At 51.7% G+C, this 16345-nt stretch overlaps 1 protein-coding gene across 2 annotated transcripts in view; it reads right to left on the bottom strand.

Moving 5' to 3' along the window:
* Positions 1–16345, bottom strand: part of PRKCB (protein kinase C beta) — a 115587-nt gene that overhangs the window by 64781 nt on the left and 34461 nt on the right. For both annotated transcript variants that reach the window (XM_069869988.1, XM_069869989.1), the window contains exon 3: positions 1695–1777. In XM_069869988.1, coding sequence (XP_069726089.1) covers positions 1695–1777 — 83 coding nt within the window. The remainder of the gene's footprint in view (positions 1–1694; positions 1778–16345) is intronic.

Genomic DNA, 16345 nt, shown 5'->3' with positions numbered 1-16345 from the left:
GATCAATCAAAGCCTGGGCATTGGGATAAAGTCACTATTTTGCTGGAGCCAGAGTGGTGATCAGGGTCAGTGGCAGCTCTGGGTGTGCAAGGGGTGTCAGGTACCATCCCAGCCCCTCCTGCCTGGGGTCCCCAGCAGCTCTGCAGTGGAGCTGTCCAGACAGTCTCTGGCACCAAAGCCCAGCCAGATTTCTCAGATCCAGACCAGAAATTCAACATACTCATACACGAGGTAGACAAAAATGCAAGCCAGCAAGCCTGGTTCGGCTAGAAAACACATGCAGTTTTGGGGAAGGATCCCAGATCTCCGTGAGCCACACTCAGCCCTTCCCCTCCACACCCCACAGTCTGCCCTTGCAGCCCCTGCTCTGGATGGGGCTGAGCCCCCAGCTCTGCCCCACGAGCATCAGCTCCCTCCCCTAAAGCTCCCACTGATCCCAGTGACGGCACAGCCCGCTCGGGCAGGGCGGCTGACAACACATGTTGAGCCTCCGCCTGTTACAACGCCTGCTCCCTCTGGTGCTATTTTTAAGGGTGAGAGTTGTGGCGCACTGCCGTTTCCCCAATTCGAGCTCTTTCCTCCCAGCAGTTCCCAGAATTAGCCAGTTTCCACGGTAAAACACAAAACCTGCCAGACGGACCCAAGAGGCGCTGGCAGAATCACGCTGAGGAGCCTAAGCCAGCTTTGCTATGCTCCCTCGTCCCTGAAAGCCCGGGGATTCACCAGGAAATTAAGGATGGGGACTTCATCAGCAAGCATTTAGGGCTTTGGATTTTAAAATACAGCAATATTGTTTTCCAAAAGTCACACCTAAACTGCTGTTCTTCAGTCATTCTTTTGTCCTTGAGGATGTTGCTGGGTCAGTTCCGTGTTTCCTGAGCAAATGCAGCAACATTGACCATGCAAATCATAAGCAAGCATGAAATGTGCCTGCTGGTTCTTTTTTTCTTGGGAAAACCAATTGTATATCTTGGTTTAATTAAACCTGCAAGATGATACAAAACAGACTTGGAAAAATTGTGCCTGCTTTGAACAAGGGTGAGGAGCGGGGATGTGGCAGGTAAGCAGCCGAGAGCTTCAACTCCAGGTAACGAGTGAGGAGCTGAGGAGGAGCTGAGGAGGAGCAAGGACAGGCACCTTTCCCAGGGCTAACTCCTCTCCATCTTTTAAACGACAGCCAATTCTTTCAGCTAATTCACTATGACAAAAGGAATTGATCAGGACATTGAACTCGACCCCTCCAGAAGAGAGGGCTTAGTGCATGCTGACCAAAACCTTAAACCAGCTCTTTAGCACTTAGTGCATCATGCGTGTTAATTAACCCCAAACCTTCAGGCGGCAGAGCCTGGAAACGTCACTTTACCAACAGGGAAACTGAGGCTGTGACTCAAGAGACAGAAGGGAGATGGGGCAAGGCTGCAGACTTCAACCCAAACAGAAGCGTCTCTGCGTCCCTGTCCATTCTTCCTGAGAAGAAGTTATTGGATGACATGAAAGTGGTTTGAGCGAACCAAAAATATATGAGAGTCTGCACAACCACAAACAGCAAATTAGAGATGCCCGTGAAATAACAGCACAGAAGCGTCCTCAGCCAAGAGAGCTGGAGGAACAGCATCTCCAAACTGCTGTGAAACAGAGGGACCCACCCAACACGGCGCCGTGCCGTCACTCATGGCGTTGGAGCAGCTACTTACATCCGAGGCAGGGCCTTTATCAGCACCGGGGCAGGAGAAGGTGACGAACTCATGGCACCGCTTGTGCACGACGAAGCAGCAAACTGCAAAGAGAAGACAGCGACAGCGTCAGGGCAGTGCTAAGGGACGAGCACCAAGCAAAACCAGAGAATAAAACGCTACTATATCTGGTTTATAAGACAACTTTAACTAAGCCTGTGGCAGATTTTTAAACTGTATTGAACATCATCAACCAGATCAGGCATTTCAGTAAAACTAAGCAGAAGCAAATTGTTGAACGAACGTCAAAGGAGGGCTGGGAGCCCTTCTGTTCGCTTTGAGCTCATTGTCACTCGCGGCACACACTCTGAGGTCACCGCCGGGTATTGAAAGAGGGAAATCTGGCAGTCGTGGGTATCTCAGCCAAAAAGTGCATGTGTCCAAAAATGGAAGATTGTTCCAATGGGAACAGGTGGGCAACGTTCCTCCCACAGCTCTGCTTTGCTTCAGCAACGCTGCAGCCTCCAGCTCCCAGATCAGAAGACGCGTACGTCTTCCTCTACTCACGCACGCCTGGTGATGACAAAGCCACCCTCCTGGGAACAGCGCAGGAGAACTAATCCCAACGCGCCACTACCCAGACTTTCAAGCATAAGTATCCAGAGCTAAATCCGCATCCCTTAAACCACCGAGCCCTTGCAGCAAAACTAATCCGAAGCTGTCGGCAGTAGTTTTGCAGCTTGTGCACTCAAAGCACTGTACTTAAAGGCTGGTTTTTTCCTTAAATGCCAAATAAGCACCTTACTTCTGGCAACCGACCTTAAAAAGGCACTCGGCACCGTAGATAACTTCAACTGATGGCTCAGGCCCTTCTCAGCCCACCTCATCCTGCAGCTGGAGGGGGCACCACTGCTTTGAGAAGCTGGGGTGCCCCAAATCTGGGGAAGGGAGGCTCCACCTTGCACCCCACGTTACCTTCTCCCAGGTGCCAGCTTCAGCAGGGTCAACTGTGCCCCATCACTCCATCCACCCTACGCCCCATCTCGAGCGATGAGATTTCAGCTCCAAGGCAACAACATGCAGGAAAGGAATGGAGCAAAGGGAACAAGCGCTGATCTTGTTACCAAAGCAAAGTTGTGCAAAAGCGGCCTTGGCCCAGGTGGAACCTGGGCACCAAACTCAGCTCTGTCTCAGGGGTCTCCTATTTGCCACATCCTTTTCCCAAGAGCCGTAGTTACACTAAATGAAGGAGTAGCTGGAAGAGGAGATGCAGTCTAGAGGGGTTCAGAGAAACTGAGCACGTAAAACTCAAGCAGTGCACAAATGAAGCGGGTTTCAATTGTACCAATACTGGACTCCTCCTAAGGAACAAGGCAAAGGCAAGTGATGTTTGCCATTAAACTCACAGTCCCTTATTGGGCCCTGCCACATCCAGCTTTAAACTCATTTTCCTTTTCACTTTTTTCTAGTTTCTTCAGCTGGGTGGAACTGGATGGGCTTTAAGGTCTCTTCCAACCCAAACCATTCTACGACTCTATGAATTTTCACTATGATAAAACACGAACACAGAAGGTTTGACAGGCACCACAACTGCCAAGGGCGCTCTCCTCCCAGGTCCTCTCACTTGCTTTTCTGAGTCTGGCAAACAAATGTTTTCTTGAAGCCCTTGTTCACCGTCTCTGCCATTTGTATCCAGAGACAGCAGCATCTGGGAGGCAGGAAGGAAGAAATTAGAATTCTATTAGCAAAGATTCGTCCTGAAGTGTGGGTATAAACTCAATAAGGCTCCACAAGACGTTGAGCGCAGGCGCTGTCAGGAGGTTGCATGCTGATGCCAACATCCAGGCTGCGGTGAGAGGTTCCCAGTGGAGCTGGAATCATTTCAGTTCAACAGAAGAAACAAGATTGCTGCTAGGCTGCACTTCCTAATGACATTTCTCCATGTCACAACAAAAAGGCAGCTCAATGCAGAAGAGCAGGTAAAGAAAGAAAAGTGGGTCCTTTGGTACTTCCCCAGCGCCTAAGAAGCTTTTATGCTTTCAGGACAGTGATATTTGTTCCTGTTTGGGGAAAAGAACCTTCCTGCCTTAGGGGGTGATGGAAGCTGGAGGTGGGAAGAATCAGGAGTTGTCCATGCTGCTCTTCCCACCAGCCCCAATCACCCCAGGCAACATTCAGACCGCCTGGATCCAGGTGCTGAGCATCCCGCTGGCTCTGCCTGCGCTGGAGCCTCCCTCCAGCTGGATGTGTTCAGGGCTGCTGCTGCATGCAAGCCAGGCTCTGCTCCACAGGGCTTTGGACAACAAACTGCCTGCGATTTCAGAGCTGGCAGAGCAAAGTAGCCTCCCCAGACGCTGCAACCGGCACAAAGAGCGCTTGAAGTACCATAGGGATTAAAAAAGGTTCATTTCTCTCCCTTGCAATTGCAGCTGCATCACCTCGGCTATCTCTGTGCATGCTCACTGCTTCACTTAGAATCATAGAATCACCAGGTTGGAAAAGACTCACCAGATCACTGATTCCAACCATTCCTATCAAACACTAAACCCAGCTCCCTCCTCTCTACAACCTCCTTTCAGGTAGTTGTAGAGAGCAATGAGGTCTCCCCTCAGCCTCCTCTTCTCCAGGCTAAACACCCCCAGCTCTCTCAGCCGCTCCTCATCAGGCCTGTTCTCCAGCCCCTTCACCGGCTTCGTTGCTCCCCGCAGTCGGCATCACACAGCCAGGATGCAGCACAGTGGTGGAGCCGAGGCTTTCAAATGCATTTGATTAAAACAATAACAAAAATAAAAATAAAAATCAGAGTCAAGCTCTGCCGTGCATGAGAAGAATCTGCAGCATGTTTCTACGCTCTGCTCATTACACATTTAATTTGCCGAGGAGACGTTTGGTGAGAATGAGAAACAAAAGAGGGAATCTGAAGTAGCAAGGGGAAGGAGAACCTAGGACTGATCTTCATCGATGTGCAGGAGGATGGATGGATGGATGGATGGATGGATGGATGGATGGATGGATGGATGGATGGATGGAGCAACACACGTGTGCATGCAAACCAATGCTGGGCAGCTGTCCCCTCTGCAAGGACACCACAAGCAGAACACCCTCAGTTCCCGTGTTCACTTGCATAAGCAGGAGAAGGGAAATGCCAGATTCCAGTGGCAAGAGAGACCAGAAAAGCCAATGTCTGAGCAGCTCAAAACCATACCAGATTTTTATTGCAGTCTCTCCCCCATCCTCTTTAAGGTTTCATTGAAGAGTTTAATAATTAAAGAGAGCATTAAATATATACGCATACGGTCACACCTCCTGCCCTTTGAGGGCAGATCTAAAGCAGACACTAGAAATGCAGCATTTTCTCTTTAAGGGGAAAAGTAATGGCCACATGCTCAAAACATCCAGATTACAGTTCAATTAAGCCAATGATAGCCAAGTCATTGTAAGTCATCTTTGCAGGGACTGAATATTTAGGAGGAATCGCAAGTTGTCCAGCAGCAATAACACAGGCTGCAAGAACAAAGATGGGGAAGCGTAACCTTCCCTGTGCATCCAAAGCAAACGAGGGTCTCTGCTGACTGCGGGCTTCGCATCCAACACCTCAAAGGAAGCTCTGCGAGCCTCAGCAAGATCCATTCACAGGTTTCATGCACGCTTAGGTGAACAGTCAATCCATGCAAATAAACAGCCAATAGATGAATCTCATACAGGAGCTTCGGGCAGTAATCCTGCCTCAACTCCTAACAGTGCATCCGCCCAGCAGATGTGAGAAGATTCCATAGACCTTTCCTCCTGTACCTAATCCAGTGCACTATGCTGGGAAGAGCTTGCTTGCTTCCCGTCCTGTGGAGTGGACGTCGGGCTCAGTCTCTCCACACGCACAGCACCGCAACAGGCATCCAGGTAGCTCCATACCCAGGCTCGGCAGGGCAGCTGCTCCACTCCTGGTTTCCTCACACTCCAGCATTTTAAGACTGTCTCTTTGTCAGTTTGGAAAGTACAGCACAGGCAGCAGCCTTCCCAGGTTGCTAATTAGACAGTTAATTTGTAAATCTTATTATAAGGATAATAAAGTAATCAAATCCCACTGGTGAGCTGCAACGTCCTGAGTCATTTATATACAACAAAAACGAAACATTAACCTTTACCATTCATTATTGCACAATGCAAGAATGTTTACCGGTCATAAATTCTCCTTTAGAGCCATCTCCACTGCAGACACCCGGGGAAATGTTTCTATCTCCAGGGAAGCAAAGGTACAAACCCCAACAGGCAAGCGGGAGCTCGTGAGATTCCTGGAACATGTGTGTTTAATAGCAACCCAGCAGTTTCTCATTTCTGGGGAAACTGGCACCAATGCGTTAGGGCAAGATCATCCATCTCCATCCCTTGTGATCCCAATGCAGCTTTGGGAAAAAAGTTCTCCTAGAAGGTTGTGTTTCTGACTTAAGAAACCGCAACAGCACCGCAGCACCAGGCGATTTTCAAAGCCTGGGAACTAGCCTTGTTTTGAGGGATGAAAAGAGAGAAAAACGCTAATAATACTGCTTAAATATATATATACACACACACTTAAAGGCTCCTTAGCTTAAGCCATCACTCAAAAATCCTTGAGCAGAACCACCAAGCGGCTTCCCAAAGAGATCACAGAATCTGTCATCCAGAAAAACTTCATCAAAATTCATTCCAAGGGTATGAACATTGCAGAGCACATGTCCAGCTGCACCTCCAGCATGGGAAGGGACCTCCTGGGGAAGTGAGGGCTGCAAGCACAGCTTCACAGCGGGCAGGACATCCATCAGCCCCAGGCTGCTGACAGCCAGCCAAGCTGGGCTGCTGAATGCAGGGAGACAGGCCAGCAAATGAAAGCTTTATTCAACAGCATGAGGTTGGGAGAGTTGTATATTTACATGTTTTGGAGCAATGCTGTAAATTACTGCAGCAGGCAGAAGCCCCTGGTAAGTCCTCAGCTAGGGCAGCAGGGCCAAACCCAGTCCTTGCCTGCACCGTATGGAAAAGAAGCCAGCTAGAAGGCCCTGAACTGCTGAAGACTTCGTCATTCCAGACCCCCAGACATCCCCTCCAGCATTGGAAGAGGCTGTCCAGGGCAGTGGTGGAGTCTCCATCCCTAGAGAGATTAAAAAATCATGTAGCAATAGCACTTCAGGACATGGTTCAGTCAGAACGGCGGGGTTGGGCTGACTGTTGGACTCGATGAGCTGAGAGGTCTATTCCAACCTTAGTAATTCCATGAGGTCCTCTGTCTGGTTGACCTCACAGGACACCTCATGGACACCCTTCCAGCACCACCTGCAAAGTCTCATCCCCACGCCAGCACCCCAGCACTTGTCCTGTGAGGTCAACCAGACAGAGGACACACGAATCCTCAGTGAAAGTAAGAGAGGACAGATCTAGACACCAGACAAAGTGTGGTTAGAGAAGAGTGGGTGCTTTCATCATTGTGAAGCGACTCTGGGAGCAGCCAGACAGGTTTTAAGGTGCATCACACCTTGCCATGGGGGACAGCTGATAGGAACAGGCAGCTCCCCACGCTCAGAGAGCTGTGCAGAGCTCCAGCTCACCAAGGTATCAGCCGAGGGCTGCTTAATGCACAGGGGCCCATCAACTAGAACACTAAAGCTAGAACAGTAAAGCACCGAGCGGAGCCAGGAACAAGGAATTTCCTTGCCACCACTGTGGTTTGTCTCCACGGTGTAGCCAGTCCTGCAGGAATGGGGAGTCTCCTCATCCCTCCGATGCTCCCTGCACATAAACTCTTTGTGGGAGAGGACTGGGAGTCACATCACAGCACAACGGGGAAGATCTTATGTCAATCAAGGCTTGCAGGGCAGGCTGGCAGCTTGCAGCCCTGGGCAGGGGGATGCCCCCATCCTCTTGAGCTCTCAGGGGCTGCACAGGAGCCTGTTCCCCCCTGGTCCTGCTGACCCTGTGCAGGGAGCAGCCCTCAAGGGGCTCCCACGGCCAACAGCCCAGGGCTCTGCTCTGCTCCCACAAAGCAGCCCAGGAGGAGCCGGAGCAGCCCTGGCTGCGCTGACCTTCCCCATTGATAAACGACGCAGGTATCGCTGCCTCCGTCTCACCAGGTTTGCGTATCATGAACACAGAGATTGTTCACTGTGCGTCACCCATGTGGGCACCTTCCCTCTCCTTCAGAGTTATTTTTCTTTTCTTCTGTTTACAAAATGTAAACAAATGCAAAAGAGTTTTCCCACCATATGGACCAGAGCTCACCTCGCACGCTCCATCTCCATTCAGGCGCTTTCCCAAAAGCAGACAGCTGGGCAGATTGCCCAAAGACACAACAATGCTGAAAGATTTGCTCTTAGAATACAAAATCCTTCGCAGTCCAGTGGCTTCTGCCCAGGAAAAGCCTTTTATCAGAGCTCTAAGCTCCTTACAGTGGCGCTCACGGTACCCAGGGCACCAGCCCAACAGGAGCACAGATGCTCCCACGAATATGAAAGACCAGAGAAGTCTCAGGGTCAGTGTTCTATTCACAAGCGACCTCAAGGCTGCTGAGTCCATCCTGGCCAGCAGCAGTGAGCGCTGGAGCTGTGTCTCTGCCCATGCTGTCACTGCTAGGACACTTACGTCCAGCGCAGCAGTCAGTCCTGCTCACAGCAGCTCTTTCAGGGCTCCCTTTCTCCAGCATACCTTGACCTTGCTCTGGATCAGAGTTTTGGGACGCCAGAAGCATGGTCTAGAGGGAAAACTGCCTTGTCATATATCCTGTCCATGCCGCACAGATCCACCCTGCGCAAGGGGCTGGATGACAGCGAAGGATTGTGGATGCTGGAGAGAAAGCAGCCGTGCTGTGCCACCCAAAACATCTCTACACAGTGCAGAAAAGCCAGGAGAGCCTCAAAGTTGTCTCAACCCTGACAGGAGCTCTTGGCCATCTGCATGGGGCCCTGGCACCAGCCCACAGCCGAGGGCTTGAGAAATCCAGGAGCGCACAAACCTGCATCGTACCTGGCAGGCAGAGCAATGCTGGCTCGAGATAAATCATTCCCTGATCCCTGCACACCATCAGCTTGGAGCCTGCCACATGAGATCTGATTATCTCATCTTCCATACAAAACATAGTTAGCTGGCAGGAAGGTATCCAGTCCTCCTCAAAAACCCAGACACTGTGACAAACAGCTTCCTGCAGGAATGAAACCTGCCTAGCAACTCCATGCTGCATAAAGCAGTGCTGCCTTTTATTTGCTCTCCGTTTGTTGCTCTAATTTCATTGCATGAACTCCTTGTCCTGATGTTCTGAAGAAGGGGGTAATCAATTTTCCCTGAGCCCTCCACGAAACGAATAATTTGGGGATGTCACCTCCAATGCTTCACCCTGCGAGTACATCTCTTCCCAGAACACACGTTCCTGCTGCAGGGGGGTCCTTTGTCCACCTTGGCTGGGTGAGGGAGAGGTCTGGAGCACCAGGAGCAGGCTCAGATACCTCAAATAAGGCAGGCAGATGAGGAGTTTAAAGAGACAGAAGAAGGTTCAAGCAAGATTCATCTAAAACTCAGACCCAGGCAGGAGTTAAACCCTCCCCAGAGAGCTGACGGAGCCAAGATTCAGCAGATGCTTCCAATGCAAAGCTCAAAGATGATTTCCAGCGTATCTCAGCGTGTAGCTTACAACCTGTGGAAAATGCCATTTGGAAAACATTCCTGCTTCCCAAATAACATGAGATTAAGGAAAGAGCTTGGAATGTGGATTTTCAAAAAAACGAAGAAAACAAAATAACAGCAAGAAGAATTTTAGTGGAGCATTGTGTGTGCACCTACACTGGGCAAAGCCCCTGGCTCTGATGTGTTGTCCCAGCTTTGCCCCAGCAACGCACTGAAATGCTCCCCAGCCAGCATTTGCCCACAATTTCCCATTCCCACATTAAAAAATAAGACTCACTCCATCAAACAAAGTCAGTGAAGCATGGTAATCATAAAACATGGGGAAAGAAGGTCTCCAAGAGGGGAAGACCCGAGTTTCTGACAGCGCTTTACAGCTTTTAATTACTGACAGCACAGAGACAGAAGCTGAGCTAAAATTTGTGCTCTTTGGATTAAATCTCCAACTTTGGTTAAAAGCTTTCTGGAGTTCTCACGATGCAACAAATACCTTCAGCGCCTCATCAACCACAGTGGTTTTCCCCTTGTCAGTGCCAGAGAAAATGAAAACAACTGTGCTCTGGATTTTTGCACCACAGTTCTCTATAGAAACCTGCTGGGAAAGAGCTCCGGGGGCTGGGATGCTGAGTCCAGGCTGATGCCCTGGTTCTGTGCATGTTAATTTGGATCAGAGAATGGAACAGGAGCCACAACCACCCTGTCCTCACTCGTTCGGTCCTCCACCACAGCACATCAGCCCCAAGGAGGGATGAGCAGGAGGTAAGGAGGGCACGGAGCTGTTTCTGTACAGTTCGGGTTTCCAACAGAGCTTTTCTTCTTAAGCAAGAGAGGGAAAAGGAAAAAGAGGGAGCGGGACACCAGGCTTCTCTCCCGCGAGGTCTCACTGACCTCCTTTCTCTAGGAGACTACCTGCCTGGACAGTTATGAGAATTCTCAACCCAAGAAAGCGATTCCTACTCCAACCAGTTAATTCTGCACTAAGGGTACAAAGAAACCTTCGTCACAGACTTCAAGAGGCCCAGCCTTGCAGATCGGTGTGGAGAAAGCTGTCACTCAGTGCCAGGAAGATAAAACTGCATTTCCTGGTATTTCAGCAGCAAAAGCAGCAGGATATATATTTTTTAAAGCTACACAATCTTCCAGCTGATAGAAAAACAATCGGCACCATCCATTCTGCTCCCCAGCAGATCCCATCAGCAGCTCCTGAAGCAGGGAACACATGAGACCCTGCCCCACAGGCGGGATGTGCACCCATCGTTACTCATCCCAGGCTGGTTTCTGGGAAGGGATGGAGCGTGGACACAAAGCTGAGCAGGGTCAGGGCCAGGCATGGGCTCTGAGAGCCACCCTTGAGCCAGCAGCCCATTAGTGATGCACCTTCCCTTTCCGCAGGGAGAGGAGAAGCTCCTGCTCCTCGCAGCACCCAGGGCCCTTTCCCAGCCCTGCAGGGAGGGCTCCCAAGTTGCTCAGAGACTGGGGTTACACCCCTGAAGAGCAGGAATCCTCTGTTTTGTTCAAATCCCTGTTAGAGAAAGGGCAGGCTGAACCATCCTCATCGATTTAGGCTCCTTGTCTTCCCATATACCCGGCACCAGCTCCGGGCTTTTGCTCCCATCTCCTCTTCACCCAAGAGTTCCCCCCTCTCCAAGAACACCAACCCCTCGCTCTTCTGCTTGCTCGCTGTTTGGGAAGGGAAGTGGGGCAACGTTTGCTTCTGAATACAGCTGTTTCTGAAGAGATCCACGCTCCTGCAGGAAGAGCCCCTCTCCAGAGCCTGCAGCGCTGACTGCCCGCAGCGCCGGCCACTCCACGGCTCCAGCTATTTCCAGAGACAAAGACATTAATTTTACATTAGAGAGTCTCATCCCAGCTCGGAGAAAAACAGATCAGAATTTAAATACTTCATCAGCATCTCTCCTGGACCAAGCTGTAACAGAGATTCACTTTCAGACTGAATAATTCAGCCCCGCGCATGCTCTGGGCTGGCGTGATGCTCGAAGCAGAGAGCCCAGGCTATGCCAGCCCGGCTGTACCCCAGTCCCAATTCCTCCATGAATTGCAAGTTTGAGGGCACCTCAGGAACATTCCTGTGCTACTGATACCCAGGACAGGGAGGAAAATGCATTCAGGTGTCAAGGGAGGTCATGGGCAGGATTTGGGCTGCTTCTCCCACTGGGTATTTTGGAAAGCGCCTGCAGATGCCATCATCTCCTTCTCCCCTCTTTCCTCCTGCAGCTCATGGATGACTAAGCTGTTCAGCTCATGCTGTCTCCACTCTCTGGTGCTCATCTGCTTTTCCACAGCATCTCCCACTTGTGGCTCAGCACAGCAGCACCCACCTAATTTCCAAGACCAGGCTGGCTCAGATGCAGCCATCAAGCCCTTCCCCACCTCGGGCAGATGAGACTCTGCTGCCCGTGCCCCTCGCCACACCATCTCCCACACTGCCATGATGCATGGACAGAGAACCCTCAACACAGCCAGGCAGCAACATAACTACCCCATCCCTCCCACAGACTCTGTGCTCGCCATGTGGCTATCATTTATCTGGGCGTCTTCCTTGGAAGCCAGTTATGACTTGATTCCTCTTTGAGCTTCTCTACGCTCTGGTGTTTCTCATGCTCAGGGCCAGATGAACTCAGCACATCCCAACACAAATTCTTCCCCGACTGTCACTGGTGGCACCCACCCTCAGAACTTGGGAGGGAGAGAATGTGGTGGGCAGAGGGTTCAGAGCACGCTCGGCTGTCCATGGCCCCCACTCCACAGCTCTAACCCCCAGCAAGGTCCCTGGACAGTCACAGCAGCACCCCTGGCTCTACCAGGGAATTGCACGGGTGCCCCTGGAGCAGCTGACTTTTCCACAAGCTTGGGTTCCAGACCCTGGAAGGGACCTGGGGTTCAGATCCGCTCCCTCCATCCCTGAAAAGCAGAGCCTATCACTCCATTCAGTGCAAGCAACGCTTCTGGGCATCCCCTTCCACCAGAATTTAGGGACTTCAGAAAATGGTGAAGCCCTGGCAGAGGCTGCCCAGAGCCGTGATGGAATCTCCATTCCTAGAGGGGTTCAAAAACCATGTAGCCGTTGCACTTCAGGATGTGGTTTAGTAGAGCTGCCCCCTCCTCCTGGGGAGCGTGCGGTCCCAGCCCAGTGACCAGGGACCATCACTGTCTGATGCCAAGGTGATGCAAGGTGCAGCGTTCAGGTGCTGCAGCTGGGGTAACAAGTGGCTTCTAAGGGTGTCTTACCAACAAAACCCAAGCAAATCCAGTGCCTGCAGTGTCCAGCACCCTCACAAAGCCCACAGCAGCTGTGCTGAAGAGGAGGGGGAGGAAGACTACGCTGCTCTTTACTTCTAGAAGAGATATCTTCATCATGCATTTCTTCTTTCTTCAAAGGGGTTAAATATTTTGAGCCTAGGCATGCACTTTTAGAAGGATTTGAGTACATATGAACAAAACATTCCAAGAAAGTCTGCAGCTTCTATAAGAAATACCAGTAATGAATCGACAACATCCTCTGCATGACAATGAATGCGTTGAAGCCAGGCGGGATGAGGAACATCAATCACCCGGGGAAATATAATAGGTGTGGGCAGGGAAGGGGACGATGACAGCATGTGAGCTCAGATTAGGGAAAGATCTTCATTTCTCTGGCACATGCAGTAGGAGAAACACCTAAAACCATATCCAGGCTGCAAGCGAAAGGGGGGCTGCCCCAGCAGAGGATGCTGTGCCGGGAAGCAGCGTGGGCAACACTGCTGGCCTGACTTCTGCAGCTCTCACTAGCACAGGGTTCATTCACCAACCGTGGCCAGGTGGGTCCCACCACCCAGGGCACCACAAAAATCCAGCTCCTGCTTCCTCTCTGAACTGCTTGGGCTGAAAAAGCAGCTCAGGAGCAGCGAGCAAAGCATCTCAGCAGCCTCGTTCACCCCTAGCATCCTAAAGAAACCCCATGGACAATGCTCCTTGCTCCCAACACCACGCGCCTCTCCCCAGCCGTGCAGGCAAGGATGCTCACGCAGACACACACCCAAAGCCCACTGATAAGAGACCAACAAAAGCCCCTGGCAGAATGATTTGCCTGCAGGAACCTTTACAGCAAGGCTGTTTGCAGCAAGCAGAGCTGAACCCCCAGCGCTGGAATGGGGGCGGCCACACAGACCATGCACCACTCCAAACCCAGCCGCCTCCCGGGATGCCACCAGGGCCAACAGAGACATTCAAAGCAACAGGAGTGAAGTAGTCAATGTTTCCCTGCATGAAGCGCACAGAAATCGCAGCCACCTTTCTTCTCTGCTCCTTTTCCCGGTGCCAGGTGCCGCTGCAGAGACCCACGCACAGAACCGGGGCACCCGCCGCGAAACTGCCCCCACACCGGCCCTGGGGAACGGGAGGGAAACCTGCCATTCCGTGCTCTTTAATTACAGCCAGGTGACACGCTGCAGCGACTCTAACAGGTAATCTTCCAAGTGGGAATTTGTTTCTTTCTGTGTTAACACCCCCTCTAAAAAAGCCCAACTCACAAGCCCTGTGATACCGCACGCAGGGTTTGGCACAGCGAGAAGAGAGAAGGATGGAGCTGGGCTGGAGCAGGGGACACGGGGCCATCCCACGACAGTCGAGGCAAGCAGGGATGCTGATGTTTCAGTGGCTCCCCTGGGGATCGCAGGAAGAGCAGCGGGATGCTGGCCAAGAGCAGGCAGAGGAGAGGCTGCTCAAGGTGCCCGACTGACGGACAACACTTAGTTTCTATCCTAGACAAACAGGACAGGCAGCATCAAGGGAAGAGCTGCAGCCACCTCTGAGCCTGGTCCCTTGGCAAGGGACGGGGTCACAGAATGTTCTGAGCTAGAAGGGACCCACTACGATCACCGAATCCAACTCCTATATCCCTGCACAGGACAACCCCAGCGTTCACACCGTGGGTCAGAGGGTGTTGGACAAATGCTCCTGGAATACTGTCAGGCTTGGGGCTATGACTGCTTCCCTGAAGAGCTGTTCCCGTGCTCCTCCACCCTCTGCGGGAAGAACCTTTAGCTAATATCCAACCTACTCCTCCCCTGGTGCATCTTCCTGCCATTCCCTCCGGTCCTGCCCCTGGCCACCAGAGAGAAGATCTCAGCACCTGTTCCTCCTCCCCTTGTGAGGGATGAGGTCTCCTCTCCATCTCCTCTGCTCCAGGATAAGCAGACCAAGGGACTTCAGCCACTTCTCCTCCCAGAGACCTCCCTCTCCTCTTCAGCGACCTCCCCTCCCAGACCTTCACCCGCTGGGTCCCCGGGAACACCCCTGGGGACACGCAGGTGCCCGCGTCCAGCTCCGCTCACAACCACCCACACAACAGCTTCAGAATCCGCCTCAGCCCCCAACGACACCTTCAGCATCTCCACCAGCGCGAGATGAAAAATAAGTACTCGGTGATTAATCAAGGCCCCCGGGGACCAGATTAAACAGTCTTGGCAATTAGTTCTGGATTTCTTCCGAAGGCGCTGGAAGGCAGTGGAAAGCTGCTGCAGTCCCTGGAGGATGAGCAGCACCGAGGCCTCTTAAAACTCTGCACCAGTTACACAACCCACCGCTCGCTCGCGCTGTTATGATGTGTTAAATTACAGATGGGCTCAATTAAAAGAGCAGGGATAGAAAGGAGGCTTGGAAAAAAAAAAAAAAAAACAAACCAACCACCCAACCTGCACACAACAGAGAAAGAAGATCATTAAAAACTTGGCAGCCTACTTTAACTCCAGTGACCTGGTAATTCAATATTGTAATTGAAACTGCGGGTCAGGCTCTTCAGAGGAGGCAGAAATATGGAAAGGGAGCCCTGCAGGATCAGCGCTGCCCACAAGAGGAGGGCGGGCACGCAGAGGAGGGTAGCCCTGGGTGCAGATAACCCCCCAGCACCCCAATTATTACACGTCCATCTCGGAGCCCCAGAACACAGCTGCTAGCTGGCTTTGAAGATGCATTCTTTCCATAACAGCGTATTAATCCTATTCAAGGAACATAAAACCCCAGCCCCGAAAGTGCTGATAAATGCTCAGTTAAAGCTGAATTTTGCCATTTATCTCCAAGACAGAGAAGGGAACTTCACTCCCATTTTCTTCCTTGCATCCCCCCACATCTTAAATGTTCTGAACATTGTCTTATTTCCAATAGCAGATAAAAGGGTGATTATGAAGTGAGAAGGCTCAGAACACTGCCCTCATCTCCAAATTAGCCAGGAGGCATCAGGGACCCCAGACTGGGGAAGGATCTTCCAGCGTTTCGGCACTTCATGAGGGTGGGGAGGCCCTGGCCCAGGTTGCCCAGAGCAGTGGTGGCTGCCCCATCCCTGGAGGGGTTCAAGGCCAGGTTGGATGGGGCTTGGAGCCCCTGATCCAGTGGGAGGTGTCCCTGCCCATGGCAAAGGGTGGAACTGGATGGGTTTTGAGGTCCCTTGCAACCCAAACCATTCTGTGATCCTATGGTTTATCTGCCTAAAAGATCTGGTATCACACAAGCTTCCTTTGCAGCATCCAGGGAAAAGCCGCTCCAAACTCCATACCCTCTACTCACCACCCTCTGATTCCACCATCGCTGTGTCTGCCCCAGGGCAATCAGACAGGTATTTTTGATGATTTTAAAACTCCTGCATTTGCCCACCCCACTGACTCGTGTCTCTGCCCACCAGCACTGCCAGACGCTCGCCCCAGCAGAAGCTCTGTCAGCCTTGTCTGACAGAACCAGGGTACCTTCCAGTGATGCTTTCGCAGACAGGATTTAGAATTAATGACAGCTTCTCAAAGGGTATCTTGGAGATGCTACAGAGCCAGGATTAGCCGGTTGGGAGCACCAGAGTGTCAGACTGCAGCGAGCATCGGGAGACTCCCACAGTGGCTGCAGGGAGGCATGAGCTGGTTTCTCTAAGCTCCCTTCGTGAGCTCCAGCAGGACCTGCTGCTGCTACCCAAAGTTCCACAAGGGCAATGGGATCTGCACAGACCCATTTCAGGGACTCCCCACCAGAGAAAGGACAGGGAGCTGTTGGAG

Source organism: Phaenicophaeus curvirostris, chromosome 16 (assembly GCF_032191515.1).
Source record: "Phaenicophaeus curvirostris isolate KB17595 chromosome 16, BPBGC_Pcur_1.0, whole genome shotgun sequence".
Lineage (NCBI taxonomy): Eukaryota > Metazoa > Chordata > Aves > Cuculiformes > Cuculidae > Phaenicophaeus > Phaenicophaeus curvirostris.
Note: the sequence above shows the minus strand (reverse complement) of the source record. Positions and strands in the feature narration are given on the sequence as shown.